Source organism: Onychomys torridus, chromosome 23, assembly GCF_903995425.1.
Source record: "Onychomys torridus chromosome 23, mOncTor1.1, whole genome shotgun sequence".
NCBI classification, from domain to species: domain Eukaryota; kingdom Metazoa; phylum Chordata; class Mammalia; order Rodentia; family Cricetidae; genus Onychomys; species Onychomys torridus.
The window spans coordinates 13,496,791-13,519,133 of NC_050465.1; the positions used below are offsets into that span (position 1 = coordinate 13,496,791).

The 22,343-nt window shown below is 42.6% G+C and overlaps 1 protein-coding gene across 2 annotated transcripts; it reads left to right on the plus strand.

Moving 5' to 3' along the window:
• The first annotated feature begins 656 nt into the window (after window positions 1-656).
• On the plus strand, window positions 657-22,137 carry Macir (macrophage immunometabolism regulator). 2 transcript variants are annotated; one of them, XM_036173387.1, is made up of 3 exons: window positions 657-843; window positions 9,180-9,269; window positions 19,658-22,137. In XM_036173387.1, exon 3 carries the CDS (start codon window positions 19,681-19,683, stop codon window positions 20,302-20,304), a length of 624 nt encoding a protein of 207 aa, XP_036029280.1. In that variant the 5' UTR covers window positions 657-843; window positions 9,180-9,269; window positions 19,658-19,680; the 3' UTR covers window positions 20,305-22,137. The 2 variants fall into 2 exon arrangements, with proteins under 2 accessions (XP_036029280.1, XP_036029281.1); XM_036173388.1 differs by lacking the exon at window positions 657-843 and adding an exon at window positions 2,061-2,233.
• The last annotated feature ends 206 nt before the right edge of the window (window positions 22,138-22,343 follow it).

A 22,343-nucleotide genomic window follows, 5' to 3' on the forward strand; every position in this document is an offset into this window, starting at 1 on the left:
AATAGAGGAAAGATAATCTTGTTGGGAATGGCTTGTCACTCCTGCAAACCCAGAGCTCTGGAGACTAAGGCAGGAAGGTTCTCAGGAGCTTGAACCCAGCCCAGGCTACAGAGAGAGAGACCCTATCAAGAAAGAAAAGGGAAGGAAGGGAGGAAGGAAGAAAGGAAAACAGAAGAGAAACACATGACTCAGAATCTGAATTTGGCCTTCACCCTGCCCCCATATTTAGTTTTTTTTTTTCCTTTAAAAAAAAATTAGAATTACAGTATAATGTGTAACTTCATGGGCTTCTGCTCTCCTCAACTTCTGCTCAGCAGAAACTCACAAATGACAGCCATGCCCAACACAGCTTTAGCCCACCGCTCTATGGGCTAAATACCGTCCGCATTCCCAGGCCTGCGAGCTGCGGCTCCTCGGCGGCGGGAGCGCGGGGTTTTCGTCTGGGACCGGTGGCATCACGCCGCCTCGCGTCCGCGCCACCGCCTCCCGTTCTGCGCTCTCCTGCCGGCCGCCCAGCGCCTTCTCCCGCCGCCTGCTCGCCCGCCCGCCCTTCCCGAGCGAGCGTGCGAGCCTGGCGCAGGAGGCGGGCTCTGCGCTTACCGGCCTCGCCTCCGCAGCCAGAGGGAGGGAGGAGGCGGGAAGGCGGGCGGAGGCGGGGGAGGAGGCGGGACTACGCCGGGGCCGTAGCTGGCGCCGAGCGCGGTGGGAGAGCAGCGGGTACCCGGCTGGCTTGGCTGGCGGCCTCTGCCCGCACCTCGGCGCCGCAGCCCCGCGTCTCTCCCGCCCTTGGCTTCGGGTCTGCGGCCGCCGGCATAGAGGAGCCGGCGGAACCCTGGACTGCTGGTACGTTGTACGGGGACCGCCACTCCTTCTGCAACCTTTTGTGCTGCAGAGGTGGCGGTGGTGATGGGTGGGGTACGCGCGTGAGGGTGGGTGCCCCAGTCAGCGAGCCACTGTGCCAGTCCCAGGCACGGCGCCGCCCCTTCCTCGTCGCCTCGTGTCCCGGCTGGACGAGCGGTGTGTGTGCAGCGCTGGGACGCCCCGGCCCGGTGCCGGCCTCCTCGGTGTGGCTGCTGGCATTGCAGCCTCGGTGGCAGCCGGCTTCGAGGGGGCCCGGTCCCCGAGCCCCAGTGCGGATGGATGGCTGGGGTCTGGAGACTGGGGTGGGGCCCGCGCGGGGTGCCAGAGCCCGCAGTTTCCTGGCTCAGGGGTGGGGCCGGCAACGCCGGGAGTGTGCAGCGCGTGTGAGTGTGCGGGGGCGTGCGTCCCCGAGTGCGCGCGGCGGGCGGGCGGCGGTGCAGGCGTGCGCTCGCCGCCGACGTGCGGTGGTGCGGGGGACTCTGCGACCCGGAGCGGCGCTCCCGCGGGTGCCGAGGTGCGGAAGTCTGGGTGCGTTAGCGCGCCCCGGCTCGGCGGCTCGCCGTGCCCCGCAGCGCGAGGCGACAGGCCCAAGGAGGCCCATCCAGAAGGAGCTCTTGCCCGGCCTGCCGCGCCTCTGTCCCCAACGGTGTGCGGGCTACGACTGCGGGGACCAGATAACGCCTGGCGAGAGCCCAGAGGACCTTATCTCGGCCGCCCTGTGCGCTGGCGCTGCACCCCGCGGGCGAGGCCGAGGCCGGTGTATCCGGGGAAGACCGACGGGCCCTCCCGGTGGTGGCCGAGGAGCGTCTGTGGACTGTGGATCGCGGCTTGGTGCTGGCCCGAAACTCCCGCGGCAGATGTCTCGGGCACCGCCGCCCTCGCCCCACCTGTCGCGGGTGGACTTTGGGGCGGGTGGGGAGCGTAGGAAAGGGCGTCTGGGGGCGGGCGGCGGGCAGACCTTGAGAAGCGGCCCATTGTGAAGCTGCCAAAGTCGCTCTAGTGGTGGAATCTGCAAATCTCGGCCAGAAAGGAGCCCGGTTCGCGAAGGGGACGACGGCCGCGTGCTTCCGAATCCTGGTGGCAAGTGTCTGCCTCGCTGGAGACTCCCGGGCTCCGCGCCCACGCCGCTGTGCTCCGGGTGGGCTGCCGATCTCTGCAGAGCCAGGATTGTGTGTGTGTGTGTGTGTGTGTGTGTGTGTGTGTGTGTGTGTGTGTGTGTTTGGTGTACGCTGGTGTGCGAGGTTGGGAGACACAGGGAACCCTGGAGCTGAACTTTTTATTCTTGGAAGAGGAGTAAGAATGGAAACAGCAACATTTGTACATTATTAACTGCTCCTGGCCTGGAGCGCAGATGCCGCAGAAGATCTCCGAGGTTTCTAAACTTTTTTTTTTTTTTTTAAAACGTTGTTTTTCCTTTAAAAAAAAAAAAAAAAAGAAGAAAGTCACTCTGTAATTTAAGGTGGCGAAGTACTTTACCATGGTGCAGCAAGGTAGACACTAGGGATTGGCAGCCACTCCTTCACAATGTTTATTTTCGCAATTAGTTCAAAACACAGTTACTCCCCAGGAAGCTTTGGGTCACAGTGTGTGCTTAGGTTATTTTGATGCGTGGGCATTCCGCTGATTTTTTTTTTTTTTTTAAATGGTACCTTGGATTATAAACAGAGCAGACAGGATGAAATGTAAGCATTCATGAATGAGCACGAAAACCACTTAACTTTGGTAAGAACTGGTGCATAAATTCTGTTTTTGGTATGTTTGTTTAATTGTAAGTGGGACAGTTTAGCACTAAATCTCCCAGGGTGTTGGGGATAGTCATTGACATTACTACAGCCAATTAGCTTACATTATGCGGTGCATGTTTTTGAAGAGTACCTTAACATTAAGTCTTAAAAGTAATTGGTGTGATGAGAACAATACTTTACACACCTTTTGATTTTGTTTTGTTTGTTTGTTTGTTTGTTTGGTTTTTTTTGTTTGTTTTTTTGTTTTTGTTTCCTGATTTGTAGCCTAGGTTATTTTCTCAGTGAGTACCTAGTTTTCTGCTTTTCTTTGGGAAATGCATCACCACCACCATAGACTTCTGTCCCTTTGTGGTTATGCTTCCAGAAGAGGGAGGTTTCTTCTAAAGACTTTGTGTAAGACTTGTGGTTTCAGCTCTTGTCAGACATGTTTAGAGAGAAGCTGCATACGATGTCGTAGTGTGGGTTTGAGTTTAACGAGCAGAGATGGAAACAAAATGAATGCTGGTCCCTTTAAGGGAGTTGCTATAGAGAGAACTGATTCTAGAAAGAGGAACACATTTATGTCTTACTGAACCAATTATGGGCGGCCCTACCATGCTGAGAAGGTTGATGGTTTGTTGGTTAAGGTCAAAGAAGGTCTTTAAAAAGTCACACTGTACTTAATAACTGTCTTTCCAAACCCTTAGTGATTTAATTTTACAAACTGAAGAAAGCTAAGAAGGTTGGAAGTGGTCTCCATGGTGAGAGCCCATGGCTTCAGCTAAGCATTTTCTTTTCCACTCCCTGCTGTAACCTGAGCTCAACCATTTTATTTCTGCTCAGTGTTTTTCTACTTGAGGAATGTTTTAGTCCCTTATTTATTTATTTTAGAATAGTCTTTGAGAGCAGAAAATATTTGATTACAAAGCATTTTCACTAGTTGAAATGGAATTTCCCCTGCTCCAGGGTCCCTCCTTAAAGTCCATACTTTCTTTCCACTCCCTCTTCCAGGTTTTGGGAGAATTAAAACTCATCTCTTAATACTTTTTTTTTTCTCCTAAGAAATTCTATTCTTTCCCAGTACTGTCTTTAATAATTAGTGAAATTTATCAAAATTCATGGTGCCTCCACATGTATATGCATATTTATGTGTATATAATGTTAACATTTGCCATTTTTCCTTGTTACTAGTTAGTGGATCTGGGTTGGTGCCTGGAGTATAGCAATTTATAGATTTAAGAGTAAAGCATTTGTTTAGAACTGAACATTTCCATGTGAAGCTTTCTTTGTTTTGTGGAAAACAGAAAGCTTTGGGGTTTCCAGTGTTGTTCAAATTTGCTGTTGCACAGATGAGGCTTGTATTTCCTCTGGCATGGTGTTAGACTTTTAAAACTTGCCCCACTGCTTCTATGTACTCAGAAAATATTGTTGAGTGGCCCAGTACGTCACTGAGTGAATTGGCTGGGTGGATATACCTGGCAAAGTACACAAGTAGGAAGATTTCTTTTGCTGTATAAAACTCATATCACTTTACTGCATTATATTACTTTGGGATAGGGTAAGGATTTGTTTATCATCAGAGGATATCTGAAGGTTCAAGAGGTTTCTGCAGACTATTATGCCAGGGCAGTAACTATGAACCGAGATGTTACTTTTTGAAGGACTTTATTATATGAAGTATGATGATAGATTTCACTTGCCAGCTCATGTTTGCAAACTTTTCTACTTTTTGTGGAGTCTCCTGGCACTTGCTGTTGGATGTCTTCTGTTCTTCCTTACCCGTGGCTCCCCTGCCAGTGGCAGTTGGCTGCCCTTGGTGGTGTTTAAGTTTCCTGTCCACATTGCTTACTGAGAAATGTCATGGATCTTTCTGTTTGTTTCAGCCCTCTGCGTTGGAAACATTGTGTCTTCAAGCTTTAGCTTTATTGACTTTAGTCTGTCTTTCTATGCTCCCCTCCCCTTAAGAAATTGTAAACTGTCCCATTCAAGATCTAAGCCTTCACATTCGAAGATAAAACCAGTCATTTGTCAGTGTTAGGGATTTATAGATTTTTTTAAGGTATTCTAAAAATAGATGATTTTACTTCAAAGTTATATTTTTGGGTGCCTTTCTTACAGTTTTTAATTTCTATTTTGGGAGATGGTATCACTACCATCTTTACTATAATTTTGTAGTAGGTGGCCCTATAGGCAGTCTTAAAGTAGGTATGTAGCTACTCTGTTGCATTGATTTCGTGTCTCTTTTTACTGTATTATCTACCCTCTGGTGCCTGTGTCTAGCTGGTGCTCAGTTATGCTCAAACAGCAATGTCAGGGGTGAAAGTGAGGATCAGGCAGATGCTTCTATACTTGGCTCACCTTGGGTCACTGCTGAGGGATCTGTTCTATTTTTGACTTGGCAGTCAAAAACCAAGGATCATCCGTCACTTTGCTCATTATGAAATTACAGACGCTTTCCTATACTTCTTCATCAGCTCAGTGATGTTTGATAGTTGCTTTAAGGTTCCTCTGCTTTCAATTTGAGACTGCAGGTTTAACCAGTTCTTTCTATTGGTGCAAAAAAAAAAATGTTTGAAAGTATGAATATTTTTCTAGGGCATCTAAATGCTTGAGAATATGCCACCAAATACCTGGCATAAATTCTGTGAAAGTTGAAATTTAAGACTTTTGAAATTATCTATATTCAGAATTAAGGCATTGTATAAAGCAGAAATAAAGCATTCAGATTTTTCTAATGTTTCCTTTTGCTTTTCACTCTAAGATTCTAAGAGTCTATATCAGATTTTTCTCACTTTATGACTAGTATAGCCCTGGCATCCAACTGTAGAATAGCCAGTAGCCTGTAAATATTGGGGCATTTTCCTGCCATACTATTGGTCTTGGTTAGGGTTATATGAGGCACCATGACCAAAGCAACTTGGGGAAGGAAGGATTTATTTGGCTTACACTTCCACATCCTGGTCCATTCCTGAAGGAAGTTAGGACAGGAACTCAGCTTGAACCTGGAGGCAGGAAGTGATGCAGAGGCCTGGGAGGCATGCTGCTTATTGGTTTGCTCCTCATGGCTTGTTCTTCTTGCTACTTTTTTTTTTATAGACCTCAGGACTTCCAGCCCAGGAATGGCACCAACCATAATGGGCTGTGTCCTCCCTCAAAAATCACTAACTAAGAAAATGCCTACTGGTGTTTCTACAGAACAATAAAACTAACTAGCATATTATCCATATTTTAAAATATTTATCACTGTGCGCGCGTGAGAGAGAGAGAGAGAGAGAGAGAGAGAGAGAGAGAGAGAGAGAGAGAGAAGGAAGGAATATGTCCTGGGGATTGAACTCAGATTGTCTCTGTCTTCACACTATAAAATCCCAACATTTAAAAAGTTCGAAGTCACCTTGGAACTAGTAATAAAACTGTTTTCCTCCAGTCACTTCACAAATGAGGTAATAAAACATTTATATGAAGTGCCTCCCGAAACACTTGGAATAGGATTCCACCCATGGGAATTAATGGATATATGTTTTCATGAGCATGATTATCATGTGTAAAGCTGTGCTTACACACAAGTGTGAGGATGAGCAAGTGGGCCCTGGAGCCAGGCTAGTTGGTGTGCGGATTCCTGCACTGATCTCAAGTAGTAGTATTTAACTGAATACTTCAAGGTGGGATTAATAATTTTTTCTTCAAGGAGCAAAGATTATATCGCATAAATTATATCCTTTGACATATAAAAGATGAAAAATGGTTTCTTTTTATCATCATTCCCCATTACAAATCTATTTACTTGATATATCAGTGTAAATTTTCTAACAATATCCTGTAAATTCTTTGGGGGATAACTATATGAAGCCACTATTTTTATCATCAGTAAGTAGATTTTGCTTCAGTTTCTGTTAAGACCACAGGCCTCGTTGGTGAGGGAGGTTCAAGTCTTAATTGTGCAGATTGCTTGCTTGCTAAAAGTAAACGTAGTTGGTGGGAAAATAAATTAACTAGAACATGTCTGCTCTCCACATTAAAAGGTGTTCTAGTGGCTGGTAGCATCAGGGTTCTTATCATGATGATCTTGCTGTATTAGTCATTTCTGGTTATTAAATAAAATACCTTGAATTCAGTAAATTATCCATTTCCTTTGGCAGAAACTCCTGTGTTCTTGGAGGAAAATCACAAACCAGCAGCCCTTGGCCTGTCTCCTTTGCTGTTTGTCTTTAGTCTGAGAACATGTTAGAAACATAGCACATGGCTATGTTTCCAGGCCCCACACACCTATGTAGATAAAATGAATCCTCTCTACTCTTAGGAGCACCTACTCACCTTATATTGAGTATAACATTGAAAACCTATGAAATATGTACAGGGTGAAAAGGACTTTGAGGGGAGTGGTCTTTGTTTTGTTTTGTTTTTTATCTTAATAAATTAATCCAATTAACTGGGATGCAAGAGATAAAGATAGAGTCTTTTAATTCCCATGGTAAGAGGGGGATGACGTTGAAGAGGTGTTAGAGACCTTGAGTAGGTTGCTTGGTCTATCTTATTAAAAGTGTCTTCTGAGCTGAGGAGGTGCTTCAATGGGTAAAATGCCTGTTTCTGGAGAATGACAACCTGAGTATGTTCTCTAGCATCCACATAAAAGCTAGACATGGCAGTGCACTTTTTAAAACCCCAGTTCTTGGCAGACACAGGAGGATCCCAGTGACTCCTTGGCCAGTAGCCAGGCTAAATGGATGATCTGTCAATTTAGTTAGAGACTCCATCTCAACAAAAGAAGTCAGGACTTAGGTTTATGGCTTATTGGTGAAATTATTAAGGCCACTCCACGTAGTTAAAAGGGCGTGACCATTACCGAAGCCTCAATGGGGGTTGGAACTTTCAGGCCAATGCTGGGATGGCTATCCACTACATCTCCCCCTTTTGTCTAAATAAGAAAGTTCTAACCTAATACAAGACTATATACAAAGAGATGGTTAGCAAATATTGTCCAGGAATAATGAGGGATAATGACCTAGATAAGTTAGAATTACAATAAGTGCAAACAATATCAAGCAAAAAACACATAGTAAAATCCAGGGAAGTCTAGGGCATGGGTAGGTGGCATGTTACAAAGATCATTCCAAAAGCTGTCCTATCCTAAAGAACCTGAGTCTAATACTTAATATATTCTATCTAAGATATTATATATTATATAAGATATAATATACATACTAAGTTGTAACTATAACTGCTAATCTTCAACCTCATCAAAGACCTGAGAAGGAATATAATAATACCTGAGAGATGGGAGAAGGACGCAAGCAACTTTTGGGAGTCTTGCAAGAGTAGACAGAGACAGCTAGCAGCCTGGACAGTCACCTAATGTTTCTCAGCATCGTTGGTGCATTCAAATTGGCTACAGGCCTAGAGCTCAGTCGGTAGAGCATGAGACTCTTATTCTCAGGGTCGTGGGTTCGTGCCCCATGTTGGGCACCAGATATTGGTGAAATTACTAAGGCCACTAAATAGTGGTAAAAGGGAGGTTTATTTTGTGGGGTAACTTACAAATGAAGGGATAGGTTGTAGGGTCTGGCAAAGGTATGGCACAGTCTGGAGGTGTTCTCTGGAGAACTCTGCTCAGTCTACCTCCTGTGTCCAGCGTCCCAGAACCAAGCGCGAGAGCCCTCCTCTCTCTCTTGGGTCTTCTGCTTCCTCCTCCGCCCCGTCTTGTGGGTGTGACCATTACTGAAGCCTCAATGGGGGTTAGAACTTCTAGGCCAATGCTGGGATGGCTATCCACTACAATGGTTCAGTGGCAGAGTTCTTGCTTATGATGTACAAGGTCCCAAATAAATAAGGTGAATAGAAGAAGAAGAAGACAGCTTCTGATGTTGACCACTAGCTTCCATATGTTTATATATGGTTGGGTGCACATGTACACACACACACACACACACACACACACACACACACACACACCCCTACACACATCCAGACATTTGCCTCAAACAGTCTAACAAAGGATATTTTTATTGTCGCTATTTTAGAATTCAAATGAGTAGATACCAAAATTAATTGCATAATAATAAGGTCACATGTCTGTAAAGGGTTTGTAGCATGCAAAACACACTCATCTACCTGAGCTCCCTCGATCCACATCACCTGTGTTAGGGAGGGACAGTGGTATGACTGACCTCGTTTTAGAGACTGCAGATTATGCAAGGTCAGGTTTTTGTTCCTGACTCAACATTGTTTTCCCCCCCCCGCCCCATACAATCTTCTGAACACACCAATAGGAATAGAATGTATGGTAAAACCATCATTTAGACCTTCAATTTTTCATGTGTTTTTATTTAGCCTAGTTAAGTGCTCTTAGTTTCTAGGTAGAGTGTACACAGCACAACACAGGTAGCAAGTACAATAAGATGTTTTGAAGATTCATTTAGCTAAACTAACTCAAAACAACCTTTCAATTGAACTCCTTAGTTATTGTGTTTCCTATAACCTGTACCCAGCATTAGTACCGTCTGTGACTTTCGTTCTGTTTTGCAGTTAGAATTAGTATAATTGCTTTATAAATTGCATTACTCATTAAATCACAGGCTTATTTTTGTGTCTTATGTTTAGTATCTGGAGTAGAACAGAAAAATTATTATGCCTGTGCTCCCTTGGGACTCTCTGGAAATTGCACAGTGACATCATCTGGGATTTAGTCTGGTAAGTTATATTTTGTTGTTTCTGTTTGTTGACTGTTATATGAACAAAACGTCATAATGTGTTAATTTCACATAGTGAATATGTGAAAATGATGTCCGTGTATTTTTACAGTTGTGTGTGCCACAGTCGTAAGATTCTAATGATTGGAATTGAGATTATGATTGCAGCCTGCTAAAAATTATTTGAAATGTTTAGTGCTTTCATATGTTTTTCTTTTTCTGAAGCTCCTAGAAGATATAGGAGTTCTTAGGGAATAGTATTTGAGAATATATGATAGAAATAGTTGCTCAAATTTGAGAGATAATTCTAGTAAAAATTATCTCCCCAAACTGCTGAAGTAATCCTCAATACATTCTCATTATGTATTTTCATAAATATAGTGGCTGAAGGAGGATGATTTTCACATAGTTGTAATTTGCTGCACAGGTGACCCTTCTCTATTTTTATCATGCTATGAATTCCAACTTAAAAGTATGCAATACTTTGGCATCTTTTTCTTGTCCCCTTCCACATGCCTGTGTTTATGCTCACATAGTTGTTTGTGTGGCTTTGATTGGGAATAATTAAAAATAGCCTTATAGCTCTTCAGTGTTTTCAGAACTATATTAATGTGAGTGGCTGCTCTTTGAATCCTTGTAGTTTCTTGCTTTGACTTAGAGTTCATTGTCTTTGGAAAAGGCAGTTTCATACTCTGTAATCTCTCAGTGGTCAGGAACTGGAGAACAATTTAAAAGGATAATGGAGGAGTGTGCTGCTGTTAAGCAGATGTATCATATCTCATTCATTGAATGCACAATAAAGGTTTTGTCTTTAATTTTGTATGTATGTTTGTGTCTCTGTGTGGGTTTGTACTTGGGAGTGGCTCTCAGAGGCCAGGAGAGTGCATTGATCCCCTGGAGTTGGAGTTAAAGGTGGTTGTGAGCGATCCACCATAGATAGTGGGAGCAAACTTGGGTCCTCTTCAAGAGCTGTACATTATTGTACCTGATGAGATATCTCTCCAACTTCCAAGATGCACTTTAAAAAACTAAAAACACCTCTAAAGTATCTATTCTTTAGGAAGAGAAGTAGTTCAGAAACTCCTAGTACGTTTTGGAAGAATACAGTCACTAACCCACCCAGCTAAAATAAACTAGAAGACATGGGCAGGAGGCCACGGGGATATGTTTGCATGGCTTGCTGTATTTATCTGTATGTGTATAAGCATACATTGTACCGTTTTCATGTGCACTGTTTGTGAAGAGCTACAAAAGGTGAAGTGATTCGGCTCAGGAGGTGTGCTCACGGAAGGTGACCAGACACGTGCAGTGTAACCGTTGGACTTTCCCTTTGTCTCTGAGACTCTGTAGCCAAGACATTGTAATGTTTTGGAGAACCATGTAAAACTTGGCCATACATTACCAAAACCACTTTTCTTTTAGTGGCAGGTTTATTGAAGGATAATTTGCACACAATAAAATTTGTTTGAGTGTAGTTTGGAAAGTTTCCTTTGTAGTGTGTTTCCTGTCCCCATCCTAAGTTTTACCAGTCATTGATTAGTTTCTGGCCTAATTATTTTCCATTTTCCAGAATGCCGCATAAATGGAATCATGTGGTGTATGGCTTTTCCATCAACTTCTTTGACTTGTTGAGTTCCTAGTTTTCAGTGTTTGTTGATGAATGGTATTCCACTATGTGCATGCCTCACACTTCGTTTCTTGAAGTGATGTTTGGACTCTTGCCAGGTTTTGATAATTATGACTGATGCTGTTATAAATATTGATGTTCTCGTCTTAGTGCGTACATTTATTTTCACGTTTTCCATGGGTAAGTATCTAAGCGTGAGGTAGTTGGGTTATTTTACAGGCATTTAAAGCAAATGCCTTTATAAGCAATACTAAACTGCTAGTCAGCATACCCTTAAGGAACTAATATACCAAACTGCATTCAAATGAACTCAAATCCCATTCAGTATAGATGGATTTCATTTTTATATCCAATTTTAGCAAGTTTGATTAGCAGATATTTTCAGCCTTCAGTAGATTAGAAGGAGTAAATTTGAAGGCCTTAGGGATGGTAACTGTAAGCAGACAAATTATGTCTCCCCGAGTGACTTAAAGAGGCAGAAGGTGGAATTCTTCTGGCATGTATAGTCTGGCAAGTTCTGAAACCTTTATGCATATTAAAATTGCCTGGTGGTTTTGTTGCTGTTCATTTGTTGTTAAACTATTTTTAAAAGAGATTTATTTTTATTTTATGTGTCTGTGTGTTTCACCTGCATGTACATATGTTCACCATATGCATGCCTAGAGTGCCCTCAGCCCCAAAGACAGGCATCTGAGCCCCGGCAACCGGAGCTAAAGAGGGTTGTGCTGAGATCAGAACCCAGGCTCTTATCAGCTTCAGGGAACTCTATTCCAGCAGTGGAGGTAAAGCTGTCAAACTCCCAAGGTTCACTAGACTCTTAGTCATGCTCAAGAGTCCTCATTCACCAAAGAATGGCTCTGTTCTGTGCCCTTCATTCCGGTCCTCTCGAAAAGGATTTTGTTAACATGCTAACATTTTTGTTTTGTGTATTTAATAAATCACATCTCCTTTCTTTTATATTGTATTGCTAAATGTTGCTAAAACACAATAAAGCAGATGAAGCAGATTTAGATTACTCAGGTGAATTTTTTTTTGGTTAACCCAAATTTAAAAAAAAAAATCCAGAAAATGAATTTTTTTTTTTTTTAATGAAAACTAATTGTGAAGCTTGGGAAATGGTCCAGTCAGTAAAATGCTTGTTGTACAAATATGAGGACCTGAATCCAATTACACATTTGTAATCTAGCTTTGGGAGGGCAAAGAGAGGTGGATCCCTGGGGCTTTTTGGCCATTCATACTAACCTACTCCAGGCGTACCAGGGTTATGGGAGTCTGTCTGTAAAAACTAACCAACAGAACAAACAAAAAAATCACAAGGAGAATGGCCCTTAGAAATAATACCATACATTTGTCCCCCTGGCCTTCATATGCACAAGCATACATTTATGTGCACATCCCACACATGAGCACAGCTCTCTACCTCCTTCTCTCCCTCTCCTCTCCTCTCCTCCCCTCCCCTCCCCTCCCCCCTCTCTCTCAAACACATACACACACAGATTTGTATAATATTTATGAAAGATATGAGCAATTTTCAGGGCTGGTCTAAGAAGCTAGGGCATTTGTGTTATATCTTCAGAATATTACTCTTTTTTGCATAGGAAATATGCAGAATTTTGCATTGGAAATAAGATGTCTTGGAGAGTGCTAGAACTGTGTACATTGTATACAGGTTGTGGTCTTTTGACAGCTCATGCGGGTACATGGAGAATCCTCCATGCATGCGTTGTCATACTTTGGTTTAGTCTCAAGTTGGGGTGAGACATACTATACTCACTACTTTAAAATGTACATTTTGCATAATTTCATAGTTTATATAACGTTTTTACCATTTGTGGAAGGAAATTGGATACTTTGTTTATAAGTCTGTACAAGATGTATCTGTTAGAAGTGAAAATATCTGAGTTGAGGTCAAGAATGGAAGCCATGCCTGTTTTATTTATCTTTGGAAGAGGCAAATGCATTATCCTGTGGGTATGTTCACATTCTTCCTTTCTTCAGCAGTTCTTATTTATAAGAAATGAGAGTAGAAACATGATACTCTCCTGGCGAATGTATAGATTTTACTTTATAAAAGGCTTTACATTAGCTTTTGGTTATATAAAATAGTACATTCTCTGTGAAAAAAACGAGAACATTTTACATAAAGCTTTGTGGTAGTTGCTATAAAAAATTACAAAGCATATGCTCTTTGACTCAGCGTTTTAGTTTTGGAATTTCTTGCAAAATTAGTTTCTCTCTTTCTCTCTCTCCCCCCCCCCCTCTGCATGTGTTTGTTTGTGTTTATGCAATGTAAATAAAGTAAACACCTACTCATAATTGTGAATGTATGGAATAAGGGAGAATACGTTTAATATTAATAGGAGTATCCTATTGGCAGGGAGTGAAGAGAGATTTTGACTTTAATAGAAATGTCAGTATGAATTATTTGAATTGAACATCTTTCAGTCTGCATGGATTATTTTTAGAGGTTTCAAAAACAATAAAAAGATCAAATAATCACCAAATCAGACTGGTGAGGAATGGAAAGGGGTAGAAAGTGTCTTGTTGAGGAGAGTAGTTATGAAAATGCCTGTGTTAGACTAAGGTTGTTTGAGGATCTCTGCAGCTCCTTAAGGAAATAAGGAGGGTGGTGTTCCATCCATCCCTGTAGCCTGGAGGGTGGTGCTCCATACCTGAGGATAGTACCTCAGATCTGTAGCCTGGAGGGTGGTGCTCCATACCTGAGGATAGTACCTCAGATCTGTAGCCTGGAGAATGGTGCTCCAGACCTGTAATGTGGAGGGTGGTGCTCCAGCCCTGTAGCCTGGAGAATGGTGACCTAGACCTGTAGTCTGGAGGGTGGTGTGCTATACATACAGCCTGGAGGGTCATGCTCCATCCATACCTGGAGCCTGGAGGGTGGTGCTCTATACATACAGCCTGGAGGGTCATGCTCCATACCTGTAGAGTGGAGGGTGGTGCTCCAGACCTATAGCCTGGAGGGTGGTGCTCCATGCCTGTAGTGTGGACATTGATTCTGTTTCTTCAGGGTATCTGTCACTAGAGTTGGCTGGGCTCTGTACCCAGACATGTTTTTCTGTTACCAGATTATCCTTTTGGAAATACTTATGGTCCTTTCTCTTCTTGAGTATTATCCTATAACCAAACTTCACAGATACTTTGTACCATGAAAAATATTTTTGATAATCTAGTACCAGAGTCTGTGACAGGGATGAGAAAGCAAAGCAGATCAACATCTTAGTTGGTTGAAAGAGTCCAACCATGGGATTCCATGTCTGTTGACATCTCAGCTAAAGCTTTAGGAGATGGAAAATTTTCAAGGGTGTAGTGTGCTAATGATACACGAATGCACATAATAGGAAGAATAATGAATCAGTGAATTCTTCTAAGTTTTTAAATGGAATACAGTTGTTAGGACACAGTGTTTCTCAAAAAGAATGTTTGAATGGCAGATGCGAAGCCCCACAGCTCTTTGTAGGACTAGCCCAGGGTGCCATGGTGCTTAGGCTGCTGTTGAAATGTTGTGCGCAAAGATTGGAAGGCTCCTTTTCCTGGAATATTGAAGAGCTGGAAGGTACTATATGTGCTATACTTTTTGGACATTATACAGTGTTATTTTCTGGACCTCTTGTTTTTAGTATCAGCCAAAATTCACAGTTGTGCACTAACCAATGGTGAAAATGTGTGATTTATATTAGCTCGCTTAGGGCCATCTAGTAGAACGAGTCTTCATGTATTTCACAGATTACACCTGTGAACATTGCCAGCTCTTGGCTGTTTTGTTTGAGAAGATCGTTACCTGTCATTTAAAACTTTGTATTTGCTTGTTTAAAAACACAGTTTTAAAAGCGTATATGTGTGTATGTGTGTGTTCATATATGTGCAGGTACATGGACGTGTGTGTGTGTGTGTGTGTGTGTGTGTGTGTGTGTGTGTGTGTAGGGGAGAACAGAAGACAACAACTTTGTGTATTGTTCCTCCATTACTGTCCACCTTCCCCCTTTGTGAGACGGACTGTCTCACTGACATGGAACTCAACAAGTAGGTGAGGACGGATGCCCAAGGAGCCCTAGGGATCTGTCTGCCTCTGGAATCCAGGCACTTGTCCTGCATGTTTGGTTCTCTGATGGGCTCCAGGGGTTCACCTCAGGTTCTCATGCTTGCAAGGGAGGCATTTTGCTGACCTAGCTGTCTCCCTAACTCTATAGTTTTTGTTTTCTATTCTAGATTTTTTTTTCATAGAAATTCTACTGCTTCTGCTAGTGAAGGTTAATCTTTTTTCTTCTTCTGACTTGTATTTCCAGTCTTCTGCCTTAATTCTGTATAAAAGGCATTCATGGAAACAAGAAGGGTGTCTTTAATGATGCAGGCTGTAGAAACATGGGATCTGATTTCTCGTGTGTATGCATGTATGTGTGTGTTTGTCCTCACCCATGATGCACCTACGGAGGCCAGAGGTCAACATTAAGTGCCTTCTTTTATCACTCTCCACCTTGTTTTTGAGACTTGGTCTCTTCCTGTCCCTGGCCCTTGCCTTTTTGGTTAGACTTGCTAGCCAGTGAGACCCAGAGATTCTTCTGTCACCCATATTCCCCAGCTCTAGGATTATGGATGCTACAATACCGAATTTTAGTAGGTGCTGGAGATCTGAACTTGGGTCTTGATTCTTACCCAGCAAGCAGTTTGCCTGGTGTACCATCTCCTCACTCCCTATACTATGATTCACTGTCTATTATATCTGCAGAAGTGGTGGTTCTTTGCATCTATGTGTGATGATGCTCGCCAGCACATTTGTGATCCAGTCTCGGCAGTAGACGGTTTGAAAATGAGGTCATTTTAGAACATGCAACAAAATGCTGAGTCATGGCTAGACTTGCTAAAGCTGGAAGAATATGCCGTGTTACAGTCACCGTCTCCAGTAACAGTCACCACAGCTGAATTTTCTGTTAAATGCTTCCGTAATAAGAAACTTGGAGGCTGGGGTGTAGGTCAGTGGAAGAGTATGGCGTAGTATGCAAGGGGCTCTGAGATGCATTAGCACCCACAAACAGTATGGAAGATACTTCCCATGGAAGAGTTCCTGTCTCAAGATTGCCTCCAGGTGTGCTGGTGTGCACTCTGTGGTCTTCAGCTGAGGCAGGGGTGAGCTGACTTGGAGACTGGTCAGTCTGGGCTGTCAGTTTTTTAAAAGTAGAACTTGGGAATTGGAAAAGCACCTAGGGCTTTTCTACAGCCGGGACAGTTAGTTCTGTTTAACAGAGGGTCTGCGGAAATTGATTCTGTTATTTCCTCAGATTTTGGCCTCAGTGTTTCAGTTCACTCAAGAGATTCTCAGGAATTCAGTAACACGGAATGTTTTCCTTTTTAGACGCCGTGGAGAGCAGGAGGTGCATGGCCACTTCTGTCTGAGTGAAGCTGAAAGCTTGCCCATAGGTGTCCGCTTTCTGAAGCCTGGCTCCATGCTGCTTCTGTAGGTGTTCTTTAGAAGAACTCTGTACAAGTAAAAAGAGATCTAGGGAATCCAGGGATTGGCATGTAAAGGAGCACAAGTTATAGATAACTGTCCCATTCATTCTCTTATTGGTGGAGGGGCATGAAAGGAGGATGGAAACCACTGTTGATACAGTTAGCATATTCGTAAGAATTCTAAGCAGTTTGTCAGAGTCCTGGTTCTTGTTGGGTATCAGAGCTTGGCCATGTTCTTTTTCATATGTCAGTGAGTACACCACAGAGATGAAGGAAGGTGCCCCAAGATCTGTTTTGAGAGTATGTTCACTGTCTGCAACTTGGAATATAAGTACTAATGTGCGATAGATAGCTAACGTGTGCAAATGTCTTTCAGCTCCTAGAGTTTCTCGTGAGTTCTTCGGGTTGCTGCTGCATAGGTCACATTTAAAACCAGTTGTTTGTATGCAGAGCAAGGAGATAGTCATTCAGATATTTTCTATGGGAGATGATCCGTTTTGCTTTGGCCTTAGTTGCTGCATTAGATATTTATGCTACAGGATATTAGACATGATTATCCCTTTAATTTCTGTTTCAGAAGTGTTTTCCGAAGTGAATGTGTTGTCTGCCCACGTAGAATGCAATGTGTTTCTCACACTAGGCACCTCTGTTTCTTCTAGTAACAACTGAAGTCAAGTCATTGTCTCCCGTAGAGATGTGTAAAGATCTGTTTGCGTGCTTTAGTTTGGGCTGGGTAATATTTCTTACTGGCTTCGGGAAACTTAACTAATGATACAGTTTCATCAAACAGTAATGTGTATTTCATGACATGTCAAAGTTTTATTTCTTCCATTTTTCTGAAACGATGTACCATTTCTGCCTGTCCCTCTAAATCGTTGTATTCTGCTATCTTTATCTTCAGTCTCAAAAGTACATTCTAAAAATTCTGAGTTTGCTTTAGTAAAGCAGAATTGGTACAGCATTGGGACAAATTTTTGACATTCCCAATGACCACAGAAGCCTGTGCTTGCCCTTTATGCCTACAATGTCATACTTTTAAAACCTGCTTAGCAGATTTCTCCACTCACAGCAAAGTAGATGCATTCCAGCACAGTGTTTGTATGGATTATCACCCAGTTCAGAAGAGAAAGGAGCGGAACTATGGATGTTAAGAAGCTTATATAGCAAGTGAAAATGGGGGTGTTGGTGGAAAACCGTGGTTTGCCACGGAGTGCCAAGCTGGGAGAACTCTAAGCCAGTGCCCACACAGTGAGGGCAGGTGGCTACAGTGTCACTGTCCTGATGGCCGTGTGTGTGGTGTGTGTGTGTGTGTGTGTGTGTGTGTGTGTGTGTGTGTGTGTGTGTGTTCGTTCCTGCCTTTCCCTCCTTGGCCCTGGTTGCTTGAACCTCACCACATGTCTGTTCCTGGCCTTTCAGGATGGAGAGCTACCTATCAGGTTGAGAAGATTGAAGACAGGTTTGTCCTCTTCAGCATTACAGAGTTAGTGACCAAGGGTTACCTTGTCACTTGGCTTAGGACCAATGTTTGTTTAGCATAAAAAGAATGGGCATAGTTGGTGGTTCTGTGAGGCTCGTGAGCTGTGATGTCATACAGGCCTAGATTGCCTGGCCTTTACCTACTGTTCAGATCCTGTGAGGAGAGAAACAGGTTTTCTTCTAGAGTAGTAACAAAATATAACAAAACCAGCTACTTTACAGCTAGAAGGTCAGGAGACTAGCCTAACATTTTGAGTAAACTGACCCGTGTGTGGATCCTGCTGACATTTACTCTATGGTGGCATCTTTGTAAATGTTGGTTTTCAGCTGTGCTGTGTATGGGGACTAGTAGGGACAGGTGGCCTCTTGTGAAGGCTCCTAGTGAAGGAGAGTAGCAATAAGCTTCACAGGTTTTCTGTTTCCTTTGGTTTGAGTTTTCTAATTGCTGGAAATTTAAATGAATACTGAAACTGTAGGAACTAGTTCCCTGTTTTATGAAAGATCTCATGAGAATTATGTGACATAAGAGCCTTTCTCAGTAAATTTTTTTCATATGAAAATTAGTTACTTGACATTTTGATTAGTGTTCTGAGATACTTCCTTAAAACCAATAGAAATTCAAGTAAAATTAAACTTTTTGAGAAGGCTTTATCTCTGTTTTCCCTATTAATTTTTGTTTCCCAAAATTGTATTATCTGCTGTTTTCTAGGAACCTGGCCATTATTCATGACACTGTGTGTCATTAAGTTTTCAAAACTACACAAAGTGATAATTGCAGTGAACAATCCCATTATTCATTGTGAATCATTCTTTTTATTAAACTGTTCAAGAGTACTGTCTTACACATTGTAAAATAAAGTAACTGTGTGCTCATGATATGCTCTATGCTTAAATATTCATATAAAATGACATTTGGTATTTTACATGTATTTTTCAAGGTTGGCCTATTTTTATTTTATGTGTATGAGTGTTTAGCCTGCACGTGTGTCTGTGCACCACGTGTGTATACTGCCTTCATAGTCCAGATTCGGGCAATGGATCATCTGGAGGGGTTACAGAAGGTTGTGAGCTACCACATGGGTGCTGGGAACCAAACCTGGGTCTGCTGGAAGAGCAACCAGTGCCCTTAACATCTGCACCATTTCTCCAGCCTCGTTTTACATATGTTTAGTGTTAAATGTTCCGTGCTGTAATGGGTTTAGGGTTTACATTGGAGCTTTCAAGGGAAGAATTTCTTTAAGATTTCCACCCCTCCTCTAAATACTCCACCATAGTGTCAGAATAGCCGTTAGATAAATTGATCCGTCAGAAAGTTGTATTCTATTCTATTATTTTCCTCTTAAGCACAGTTGCCAAGAATTGCAGGTGTGAAGGGTGAGGCACTCATATATATCTACATTAAATGAGAGGAAATTTAACTTTCAAGTCAAAATTTATTTGAAACTGTGGAAACTTGTGTGCCAACTTGTCTTTGCATATTGTTGAGAGTCGCACTGAATTTTTAAGCGCGTCAAGGAGTAACCTCCATGTGCATGAACTGAGGGCTGACTTGGAGAAGAGCTTTATTCTGATTTCCTCATCTGAACACCTCCATAGGGCTTCCGGTTCTCATATACCTGCCCGTGAGCCCTTGAGTACCGAGCGGCCCTGGTCATTTCTTGCCTGCTCTGAGATGTCTAACAGACAGGCAGAAATCTATCTGTTGTACATTGTCTTCCAGACAAGTATTATTTATGCTCCGTGTATTCTAACAGGATGGGACTTCACCTAATCTCTGTGTTTCCCTTTCTAATCTTAGTCTGTTTACTCGTTTACTTTAGGAGTGTGCAGCCTGCTGCCTAAGATGGAAGTAGATATAAATGGGGAGTCCAGAAGTACCCTGACCACCCTGCCATTACCTGTGGCTGAGGGGAGCTCGCCAGGAAAAGCAGAAGCAGAGAAGCCCCGCTGTTCTAGTACACCGTGCTCACCCATGCGCCGGACTGTGTCAGGTTATCAGATCCTCCACATGGACTCTAACTATTTGGTTGGCTTTGCAACTGGCGAGGAACTCCTGAAGTTAGCCCAGAAGTGCACAGGAGGGGAAGAAAGCAAGGGAGAAGCCATGCTGCCCTTGCGCTCTAAACAGCTGGATGCGGGACTCGCACGCTCCTCTCGTCTCTACAAAACTAGAAGTAGGTACTATCAGCCATATGAGATTCCAGCTGTTAATGGCAGGAGGCGAAGGCGGATGCCCAGCTCAGGAGACAAGTGTACCAAATCCTTACCTTATGAACCTTATAAGGCCCTCCATGGGCCCTTGCCTCTATGTCTTCTTAAAGGTAAGAGGGCTCACTCCAAATCCCTGGACTACCTCAATCTAGATAAAATGAACATCAAGGAGCCAGCTGACACAGAAGTGTTACAGTACCAGCTTCAACACCTGACCCTCCGAGGGGACCGAGTGTTTGCTAGGAATAATACATGAATGACTTGCACAGGGTTTAAACCGCTTTAGGCCAGCCTGTCCTTGGCTAGAGAGAAAAAAAATCTACTGTCGTACTCTGTATATGACCTTTCACCTTAGAGATGGTTATATCAGCTAAGTGTTCCTGGAACATACAAAAAATTGTTTGGATCAAGTTTTGGATACAGGAATGAAATCACAGGTACTTGGGGCGGGGCGGGGGGATATCATTCTAGAGCACGCAACTGCAAAGAAAACAGAATGTTGACCGTTAGTTTGCATAGCTTCTTAGCTAGGACGAGGTTTTGGTGCAGTAATTTCACCTTTATGATTCTGAACACTCAAATTGGGAATGTTACCTGCTTGGTTGTTGCTGACTTGATATGATTCATTAGAAATTTATATTGAAGTACTCAGTGCTTCTTGATCTCTGTATTTTACTATACAATGTATGTAATGATTTGTCTTATGGAATTTGGAGCTTGAACACTGCTGAATTGGACCACTTTTTATTTTTAAATATTGAGTTTAAATATTTTATAACTGGTTTTGCACTGAAAACAATTAACATTTCAGATGAAGAGAATAATCTTTCTTCACTTGCCTCAATAGGAATATTGAGCAATGGATTTTTTTATTTCCGCATGGAAAGTTACTGATCTCTATGGCTGTAAAATATTCCTTTATAGCATTATTAAAGTGTGTCTTAATAAAATTAAATTTGGGATACAAAGTATTTATTTTACAATGGGTAGTGGGTGGGATGCTTTTCCAGAATGTTTCCGACATGAGGTTTCCGTCAGTTGGGAACATTTCCTTAGCGCTTATTTTCTGATTTAAAATCCACATGGAACTTGAACATGGAAAGGATTCTCTCCACTGGGTTGTTGGCGTAGCCCCGCTTACATCTCACCTTCTTGTAAGTGAAGACAGCTTTAGCAGGGGCTCTCACGATTTTGACCATCAAATGCTTAAACTAAGTACGAAGTGATGCCACACAGCATGTCCTGGGGTCTTTCCAGGGTCAGTTCTCTGCAGCAGGGCACTCATTGGAATTCCAGTTTCAGGATTAGTGTAGGAGCCTAACGTGCTTCTACAGTTTTAATGGGCTAATCCTGGATTACCTAACAACTTACGTCTATCACACTGGTTTAATTTGTTGCTAAAGAAATAATTCCTTGCCTTTAGTAACAGAAGCAGCTCAACTACCCTTGACCGTAAATGTATGTAACTTACCTTTTGTAAACATTTCTATCTCATTCAGTCTTAAAGGTGCAATTTATTACTGATTTGGCATTTCTGGCTATATAGAACTACATATTTTATGTTTTCTTTTCGGCACTGTGAGTTTCTTAGGGGTTAGCAGTCTTGCTTATAACATAAGAACACTTTTTAATTGATGAATGTGCCATTCCTGGACCAATTGTGGTTTTCCTCTGTCCAGATTGAATGGCAACATTTATTTAGAGCAGAATAAATGTTAGAAACCCCCAGGAACTCTTAATAGATGCTTATTATGCACTCACAGAGGCAACCATGTGACAACATGTATAAGAGAGCCATGGAGATGCTGGCTCATGTCCTAGTGAGTTGATCAGAGGTTTTAGTGGCTGGAAAGTTTCCGATATTGTCTGTTTAAAGTAAACTGCACCTTTGTAACATATTGTATTGATGAATGATCACTAAGATTAACTATATCTATACAGTCAATAGTTTGACAATTAATAGAATCCTGTCAGATGCCAAAGAGTTGGGATTTTTACATTTAATGATTAAACACCGTTATTTATTGATGATTTACCCTCTGGAACTGTATTATTTCTAACTATGAAATAAAAGGGTGATGTAAACATACATTGTTTTGTGGTACTTTAAATCAAATACACCATTACTGAGCCAGTTAACCCAAGGGGTTGCTGAGGTGGCTCAGCTGGTAGAGGCACTTGCTTCCAAACCTGACCACCTAAATTTGATTCCCAGGACTGCAATGGTAGAAAGGGAGAATCAGTTGTCATAAGTTGCCCCCCCCCAAGTCCCCCATACATGCCATAGCACCTGGG